At 36.1% G+C, this 10,133-nt stretch overlaps 1 protein-coding gene across 1 annotated transcript in view; it reads left to right on the top strand.

Annotated features, from left to right (window-relative positions):
• The first annotated feature begins 17 nt into the window (after window positions 1-17).
• The window catches only part of LOC149081302 (RNA polymerase II-associated protein 1), a 50,750-nt gene continuing 40,634 nt past the window's right edge, over window positions 18-10,133 (top strand). The window contains exons 1-8 of the mRNA XM_089238136.1: window positions 18-168; window positions 2,448-2,613; window positions 3,190-3,227; window positions 5,227-5,313; window positions 5,469-5,568; window positions 5,848-6,018; window positions 8,317-8,367; window positions 9,595-9,882. Coding sequence (XP_089094262.1) covers window positions 154-168; window positions 2,448-2,613; window positions 3,190-3,227; window positions 5,227-5,313; window positions 5,469-5,568; window positions 5,848-6,018; window positions 8,317-8,367; window positions 9,595-9,882 — 916 coding nt within the window. The 5' untranslated portion in view covers window positions 18-153. The remainder of the gene's footprint in view (window positions 169-2,447; window positions 2,614-3,189; window positions 3,228-5,226; window positions 5,314-5,468; window positions 5,569-5,847; window positions 6,019-8,316; window positions 8,368-9,594; window positions 9,883-10,133) is intronic.

Genomic DNA, 10,133 nt, shown 5'->3' with positions numbered 1-10,133 from the left:
CGCCCCGTTTTTTTCCGTTTTCAAAAGCAATGGTGTAAAGACCACCGAATGTTTACTATCTCAACTTCTAACATGCTATATTATGGTTTTGTTTACTTCGCATTGGAAGTTTCAAAAAATTCATGAAATATTTGAAAGATAGAGCTGGAAATTATGGAAAACGCTTTTGTGAGTAATTACATTTAATAATGACAGATTCTTATTTCTCAAGAGTTTTTACACAATTTCTCCATGCATTTCCTCTCTCCAATTGAATTTAGACTATGGAACTGGTACCGAGTACTCCGCCAGTGGCTCGAAATTTGTAATGCCTCTGCTCATCGTGGAGTAAAAAATGGGATCTGTCCCGGAATATATAGGGAGGGGGGGTTCAAGCAATCCGTGATACATGCACCCCCAGGGTTTACTCGTGGCGTTTGTCTGTTTCCAAACCTGTCATGGACTACACATCCTGGAGGGGGGGGGGGGAGGGAAGACCCTCTTAGTAAATTTGAATACAATAAAATAGGATTCCTTCCGGACTGTGGGGCACATGCTTCTGTGATACGTACACTCCAGGGATCACTCGTGAGGTGTGCCAGTGTTAATCCTGTCATGGTCTACACCAGGGCTTGGCAAATGAAAAAAATATTTCACCATGGTGACCTAGGACTTGGGATTTGTCCAGCCCTGGACTACACATCCTGATGTGGGGCCCGTCTCGGTAAATTTTTATACAAAAATATAGGATTCATTCCGGACTGTGGGGACCACATGCTCATATGAAACTCGCAATCCAGAGATCACTCGTGATGCATGGCATCATGGCGGGAGATACGGGGAAGGTGCCCCCCCAGTGTCAAAGGTGGAGTTGGCTGATCTAATGTATATGTGTATATATGAATTGATATCATCATGTCCCCCCCCCCCTCAGGCTTTCAAGTCTATCTCGGAACTATCTCTGACTGTCATGGACTATACCCGGGATTTTACCAGCTCTGGACTACACATCCTGGAGTGCCCCCACTCAGTAAATTTTTAATGTACATAAATCTGATCCAAGCACATGCTTCTGTGATGCATTTCCAAGGATTACTAATGATGTGCATCATTCAGGGATCCATGAAAAATATTGGTTAATTCCCATTCTGTGATATATCATATTGTTGCCAAGTTTTCGACTGTCCCCAAAATAGTGATGTTGCCAACACTGTCCCCTCTGACACATTTTTAAATGTTAATGGGCATTCTTATCTTCCTGCCAGTAACCCTAGCAAATAGCGCCAACCAAAAAAAAAATTTAGAGAGATATAGATGGCTTTTTTTCAGCCAGAGATATCAAGGAAACAGTTATTTTCCGGATATTATGCTGAGGTGAGCTCGGAAAGAAAAGTCATCACGTCTCCGCCGGGACTCGAACCCAGGCCCTCTTGCATACCGGGCAAGCATGCTACCATCTACACCACTGGAGACACATGAATCTGCCTTCCTAATTTCACACACTGTGTCGTGAAAAAAAAAGCCATCTATATCTCTCTAAACCGTCCCACCCGGGGGCCATTTCCTGAAGTTAAGAGAGGCTACTAATGCCTCTACTTCAGCGCCTCATGACACAGTGCGTGAAATTAGGAAGGCAGATTCATGTGTCTCCAGTGGTGTAGATGGTAGCATGCTTGCCCGGTATGCAAGAGGGCCTGGGTTCGAGTCCCGGCGGAGACGTGATGACTTTTCTTTCCGAGCTCACCTCAGCATAATATCCGGAAAATAACTGTTTCCTTGAAAAAAAAAATTGTCAAGCAGCTGTATTTATATATTAGTAATTTACTTTTGAAGGGCAAATGTTTCTCTAAAACCCGTAGAAAACAATGTAAACTGGTGGTATCACTGTGGGGGCACTGCATCAAAAAGGGTTATGCAAAGGTTTGACTGTAATAAACCAGGACATTAGGTAAGTTGCATACAAAATTCCTCATTTAATAGAAACTTGAAGTTCCAGAAACCACTGGTGTGGAGGATCTCTGATCACATTGGTTCCCATCTTGTGATATGCATCAGGGTTTAAGCTAGATAAAAAATTCCTTTCGCAAAAAAGCGAAAATCAGGGGAAAAGCTTTAGCAAAATACTACAATGCTATGTAATGATTGATGCTATGTAATGATTGAATTTCGTACCTCCTGAAGAACTTTTGCGAAGGTGGCAAGTGAACTCGAGCCCCCCCCCCCCCCATTCCAGTTACAATAAATCGACAATAGTATGTGCTTGAGAGTCAGGGCTGTCATTTCAACTTTCCCGGGGGGAGGCAAAGAACATGTACTCAATGTATGTGTGTATATATATTCCATTTCTAGTGTATTTTATAAAGCCGGGGGCAGGCATGCCCCCAATGACGGGCCTGTTGAGAGTGTATGTGTTCAATAACAAGCTTCTTTATTAAAAAAATTATTCACATTCTTTATTTTTCATACAGACTTTATTGAAAAGACCTTCCGGGAAAGAAGATGAAGATGACATTGAAAGGTTACAGCAGGAATTTTTGTCTAGTCAATTGAAGCCTTCAGTTGAAGTTAAAAAGATTGATAGAGACAAATGTGAATCCTGTTCAAACAAACAACCTTCGCAAGATGCATTTGAAGGTGATTATAGTAGCTCTACAGTTGCGTCATTTATTATTTTTCTTTGAAAATTATTCTGATATAATGAGCCACACTGACGAGTTTGAAGTTATAAATATACAGTCAAAACTCTTACAATAGTGGATCCCATTAGAACTGAAAGCATAATAGGCTATCCACTTATCCAGTTGTGCAGAAAATGATGAAATTGCTTCATTAAATCTCCTGAGCTACAAAAACTTATTATGTACTTTATTTTCAATTAAAATGACTTATTGATACAATCAATACTTAATTTTACAAACCTTCAGTTTATGAACGTCATGTTTTTACGAACTAATTTTCTATTCCCAAATAATGTACTGTTCCTTTAAACATCTTTCCCATTTGACAAAGGTTGTGAAGCTCTTAAGATCTATGACTCATATTTTAAGAAACACTGCTTTAAGGGTATTATATTAAATGTTGGTATTAATCATATATTTTTGCATTAAATAGAATTATACAAAAGTTCAACTTATGTGTGTTATTGTATGTAGAAAATCTCTGATAACTTCTATCATGAACTATAAAATTGTTTTTGTGCTTCCTTTTTAGATACAGCTGGTATTACACCAATTATTCATGATATAGTAGTAAGTATTTCACATTATTCCATTAATAACAATTACAGTTGCCCTTTGCTATTCACAGAGGTTACATTCTAGAGGTGACCACATAAATGGAAAATCCGCAAATAACACAAACCATACACTTTTGTTTTTTAGACATCTCATTTATATCTGCTTTGTGCAGCAATAGTAGAATGGAGCGTCCAGTGATTCTCGGCGATGTTTTCTGAAAAAAAATATGTCTGTTAGCTATTTTAATTTGATTTGTTAGAGTATAGCAACAATGCTTCATCTACCAATTCTTTTACACATGAAAAACATACCATAGATGAGTCTATATCATGGAAACAATTCATTGCCGATTTATACTTACCAAACCCTTGCACTACGTTACCAAACTCTTGCGTTATGTTGCTCATAATAAACTTGTTTTCTACTTCTTAATCTTGATCATCATGCAGTGTGGCTTTGGTTTCAGGAGCATTTAGCTTGATTAATCCCTCTCCTTTCAATTTCCAAATTACTGTTAATTAACTCTCCAATTTTCTCTATGCCCACATTTTTGAAACCTTCTCCACCCTCCTGCTTCATTAACAGTGACATTGTCTTCCATAACCTTTGTGACTTGAATCTGTAGAAATGGATGTGTCCCCAGATACATATTGTGGCTGAAAGTTCTTCCAACATGAGATAACTGTTTCCATCTTTATAGCTTCCACAGCTCTAGCAATGACACTGATGGCATCAGTGAAATTCATCCATGACTAAGATGCTTCCTGCATTTACATATTCTTCGATCATCTGCACAATCACCATTGAGTAATGTATATAGAGAGCCATAAATGCTCACATAACATCCAATAAAGCAGCAGAGTGGTAGACATGAAGTTGGAAGGCATATAGAGAATTTAAATGCTGCAATGTTCAGGGGCATAACCCAGAATCCAAAGAACTTTGAATAGCTGGGCATACATCTTGTCAGGGCACCTTCTGACTTCCAGAACAAAACAATGCTTAAACCAATGCAGGAAAAACGTTTTCAGAGTTTTTTCTATTGTCCATAATTGATATTTTTTCTTTTATGACAATTTTCACTGCAGCAATGTTTTCCAGAAAACTGGGAAAGAGAGTGTGAGTATAAAAGCTACAAATATCAAGGGCTGATTGTATAGCTCTCAAATAAGGAGTTTCTTTTTATCTTTTAAGTGGTATTTCACTTATCAATATATCCATTTTTTATAGAATGATTTTAAGGGATTTTTGTATAACAAAAACAATTTATAAAAAATCACATTCAGTCGAGTGGTATGTTATTAATTTTTATTTCACGCACATTTTTTATCTTGTATATTTGAAAAACTTAAGTTTCGAGGGGGGCTGGAAGATGGAAAACATGAATTTCTGTAGCATAGTTCAGTAACAAATGAAGAATCTCACAGAGAATCTGAATTTTTTATTAAACATCATATTTTGATGAAAAACTGATTTCATTCATACGGATATAGCATCTTTTTATCTCACTAATTTTTATGACTTTGGACCAATTCCATTTGTTGAATTTTTTATTTGAAAAATCAATGCAACAAACTGATGATCCTCGGATAAGTCGCCATCTGGTGGCATTGTCAGCAATTGTAAGCTTTGGCCTGAGTAGGGTCAGAGCTTTCATGTACGGTCCCGTTCAGTTCACACAAGCTCCAAGGAAAGATCGAGAGATTCATTGCCTCTGTAGTCTAGTGGTCTAGGGCATTCACCTGACAAGTGAAAGGACGTGGGTTTGATTACATACCATCATGAATGCCTCAATACGCGAGAAAAACCTATGATCTGTGACATCTATTTAGCAGGAAAAAAACACTGAATGACTAAAATCTAATCATAAATGGACGATTTTTTTTAAAAATGATCATAATACAGTAGTAAAATAATGATTTAGTCAGATGATCATGTGAAGATGAGATTCTATATCGATGATTCCGATTCAAGACTTGGTTTCATGAAAAGTATTTCTATTTAATTTTAGGAACGAGATATTGTAACTGGGTTTTCACCTAAACTGCATATGCCGTGTCCTAAAGGGTTTCCTGATGTACCACAAAACAAAGTGCTGGTAAGTTTTCAGTAAACAGAATAAAATCGCAAATATCCATTGATGTCTTTCCCAGATTTTGTTTCAGCACAATATTTTTTACCTGTAATCTACTTTTTATTCTGTAATACTTTGAGGTATAAGGCATTTAATGCATATCATTTTTCCACTTTCAGGTCAAGGAAAAGAAAGGTAAAAAAAGCATTTTCTCTCAACGAATGGAAGCGGCAATGAAAATAAAATCTGAAGTTCCTTCCAGCTCTGTTCCCGTGGAAAGTATACTAAACAATTCGATAATTTTTTTTGATTAATGTCTGTAAAGTTTTCAAAAAAATTTCAATCATGAAAAAATATAAAAGCTGATTCACGTTTTGTTACATTGATCTATATATTACAAGATGTCATTATTATTATTTTTTATTAGACTTTCTGTTTTGCCAATATATGTTGATGAAAATGATTTCTTTCATTTCTATTAATTGCCTCAATAATTTCAAGTTTAGGACAAAAAAAAGTGATACTTTTTGCTTGATTTATATGTTTGGTATTATCAAGGCTCAGATCTTCCGAAAACAAGCAGGAGTTACATAATTGATGGAAGTGGGCTTTCCATTGAAGATGGACAAGAGGAAGCTCAAAAGATACACGAAGAAAACATAGCAAAATTATCTTCTTTGCCTAAAGAAACTATTCTTGCTCAGAAGAAGCAAATACTGGAAAATTTGAGTAAGTAAAACATATCTTGTATATTTGATTGCAGTGCAGTAAAATCCTGTAACTACGATAAATCCTCTAATGTTAAAATCCTCTCTCTTTCTCGATACAACAATATTTCGTCTGCTATGGTCAATTCTCTATAATGATATTTTTCCAAGAGATACTGAAACTACTACAACAATTTTTTTCCCATATTGGCCATATTGTTCAAAATGGTCTTAAATTGAATTTTAACTCGGTTACTTGTTTTCGTTTTTTGAAGAGTGTCTAATAACATCAGTTATGTACCTCATGATCACTGAAAATATTGATGAAGGTGTCTGTTTTTAGTGTGGCGTGTTTTTAGTTTCTGTATCTCAGACATAAAAGTGTTATGTGGTAAACCATCTCACATAGATTACACACTCACATAGAGCCCATCAAGCTCTGCTCTCTTGTCTCATTTAAACACAAATAGTTAGATGAAAGTGCCTGAGAGACAGGAAAATTGGTGCTAGGCCATAGGCAGAGATAGACAAAGTCTGGGGGGGGGTACAATGATTTCTGGGGGGCATTATGATGATGTCAATTCATATATATGCAAATAGGTTTGGTTTTACCTTTGATGCTAGGGGAGGGGCCGCTATGCCCCATATCTCCGCCCATGTGCTAGGCATAAGTGACAAAGACTTTTCATCTCTGCTATACATAGCTTTCAGATACAGCCATCGAATCAACATAGTCCAATTTGCATCAAGATTGTAAGCGTTCTAGACTAAAACAACCCATGTTTTAGAAAAGCTGAGCATAAATTAGAAAATTTGTTTCCTCACATGCTTCACAGAACACGCATTGCACAGCATTGTAGATAAATAATTGACTGATGCAGAGTTGCCAACTGCTACGGATTGTCCGCAGTTTCTACGGATGGCCACAATGAACTATGCAGCTACGGGAGACACTCTCAATACTATGGAAATCAGTTTAAAAAATCAGGTCATTGAGTTTTTTGTGGAGTGTTTTACTTATTTTTTTTTTTTTTATAAAATTGCATCAATCTTTACTGTAACGATGAATTCGTATAGATAGATAGATAGAACCGCTCACAACCCCAGACTGATGCAAAGCACCTTACTTCCGTTTATGAATTTGTATACGCATGTGAGAGAGTTCAAGAGAAGACAAACTCGGAGCCAATCTGTTTTGTCTGTGCGCGGAAGACAATCTGTAAAGCCACATCTAAACCTGCTGCTTTACCAACACCTTCTATAGCAGAAAGCCTCTGCGCGAAGCTTGTGATGTCACCGAAGTCATTAATTTCACCTATAGTCATTGCATGTACTGAAAAAAAAAGGTAAAGATTTCGCATACGTCTGCCTGTTTTAGATGAGTAGGTGAATGACTGCAGGTGAAATGGGCGACTTCAGTGACACCAAAGCTTCACACGAAGGCTTTCTGCTATAGAAGGTGTAAGCTCCACTCAATGCCCAAATGCACAAAACCTGTTTTCCGTCAAAACCGTCCCACGCTTTGGGCTAAAAACAGGTTTTTGAATGGTTTTAGCGTGGCAGATCTGGACCCGGCTTCATTTGCATAGTGCATGGTCAAGCTCGCAGAACTTGTGTCAGAAAGAATGTTTTGTAGTAGGTGTCATAGGAATTCTGATGCAAAGAAAACGGATGGGAGGTCTAGGGTTGCTAGATGCCCGTATAAACGGCCCACAGGGGCATATGCAGGTTGGGGGACTGCATTGAATGTTCATCAGTGATTAGATGAATTATTAAGGGACTCACAACCTCGGAACGTTGTTTTGAGAGGTGGGCGGCTCATGTGACCCGAGCCCTCTAGATTCCAGTACCACTGAGGTTCTGTATTTTAATGAACTTAAAATTTAAATTTTTTTTTTAATTAAATTTTTGAGTGAATTTTTTTTTATTGCACTATGCTTATGTTGTCCTGGGGGGGATAATGATTATCAACTTAGTTAATAATGCATAATAAATATATTATTGCAGCAGTAGATTCTATGAGTGCAGTCAATTTTTTTAGCCAGTTTTTCGGATCCTTAATATCGTAGCTTCTTTGGTATATTTCCTTTTTTCCATTAATTATAAATGCCTTTTTTAGTGCCTATTTTGACCATTTTTAGTGCCTAAACTTTCGGGCTCTAATAATGATTTTTTATTTCCTTGATCTGCAGTGTATCATTTTATCCAGTTTTTCACTGTATTACTTACTGCATTTTATTTCAAATTATCAGTCCCACGTTTTCGTTAATGCAAGTTATTTGATGGATTTGACTAACTTCCTTCTCCTTACTTTTTGCAGATCCTGATATAGTGAATTTTTTGAAGAACAGGCGCAAAGCTTCAAACTCAAGTTAGTTTCGATTGATCACACTGTCACTTTACATTGCGTAAAAATAATTTCCCCTGGTACTGATGTACATAATATTATTGGTTTTTTTTCAAATGCCAGAAACACTGACTTCATTTATGTTGAAAGTGTTTTAGACCTGTGGATACTCATCTAGAGTTTTATGTAGGAAATTTTTATTCCTTAACTAATTCTTGAGGGGGTGCATAGGCTGGTGCTACAAAATATATATTTTTTCTTGAGCACCCTTAGCTTTGATGCTACTGTAATAGTGAACCTTAAAAGTTGAAACATCAGCAAACTACAGAAGTTTTGTTAGTAAGGTCATCCACGCATATGAATTTTTTGAAAGGGGAGTAAGTGGACTCTTTCAATTTTCATTATTTTTGAAGTGAGGAGCTTCTTTAAGAAAAAAGATTTTTTTTTATGACATGAATGTCGCTCTGCACTTGTTAATACAAGATATACAGAAGACTGGATGTTGTGAAGATATTTATTATTTTAGATGTTAATTTTCTAAGGAAGGAAAAAACTCATCTCGGTAGAGGTAGAGATGAGTTTTTTTCCTTCCTTAAAAAATTAACATCTAAAATAATAAATATCTTCACAACATCCAGTCTTCTGTATATCTAGATTTTTTTTTATTGCTTCATTTTTTCTACAAGAGCATGACCAATAACTCCCTTCCATTCCTTAAAATTTCATTATTGGTGAATGAAATTTGCATATGCTTATTATATGATGAAATTTTTTTCTCAAAATAGTGAAAATTGTATCTATAATCTATGAATAATAAATGTGAACTTACAATAATTATTTTTTAATTGTTTTTTTCCTCTTCCTGTTTATTACAAAAATAATTTCTCTCATTTACTCTGACAAATCTTTAATCTTCATTTCTCAAGATTCTATGGATATGATATATAGACATCAAGGAAAGCCAATTTGCTTAGGAAGCGTGGACTGTCTTTGTTTTATTAAGGATGCATCTGCTATATTATATGTAGAGTGTTTTGCTCTTTTTGGATATAGGAGAAATAAAACATCATAATTCGGTTGTAAATGAAACTAAGTGTACAGCATTAGCTTTGTTATGTAGTCCCTCGTCATTTTTTCAAAAAATTAACATGCATGAATGTAATTCATATTATGATTAATGCACAAACTTTCATTGATTCAAGCTCTTTGATCAAGGCAAATATGTTTGATTCATTTTCAAATTTTCCTTAGATGAATCACATCTACTAGAAAGGAAGAAGGATTTAGGGAAAAACAAAAGAGATTCTGAAAATAGTGCTGAAAAGTTTCGATGTGGGAAATCAATACCCTCTGCTGTAAAACCTTCTTTGTCTGGTGATCCCGAGGAAACAGTGTTGAGAGCAAGTGGCGAAGAAAGGGAAGCAATCCTACTTGAGAGTATCCAAAATGAATATGTTCCAGATAGAGCTGAACTGCCTAGTAAGAAACGATTCCTGTCTGATAATGCATCTGAAGCCATTCCAGAAGTTGTTGAATCAGGTATCATCAGGGTTTATATTTTTATTGACTGTTTATCTTACTAATTTGAATGAATAACAATGGTACAAATGCAGTGCATTATACTTGGTGATTAACTAGTTTTTCCTTGGGCATGGTAGCCCAAGTCTGTAAGATACTCTAGTACTGTTGTAATAAAGGCTTTTCAGAGGTGTTGGAGTTTGATACCTTATTCATCCTTGCCAGCCTTTCCCAATGTAGAGGTACAACATAAACTGCAATAAAATGACCTC

Source organism: Pholcus phalangioides, unplaced genomic scaffold (assembly GCF_987345545.1).
Source record: "Pholcus phalangioides strain wild (caught in Gottingen) unplaced genomic scaffold, Ppha-v1.0 ptg000010l_1, whole genome shotgun sequence".
Classification (NCBI taxonomy): Eukaryota; Metazoa; Arthropoda; class Arachnida; order Araneae; family Pholcidae; genus Pholcus; species Pholcus phalangioides.
Note: the sequence above shows the minus strand (reverse complement) of the source record. Positions and strands in the feature narration are given on the sequence as shown.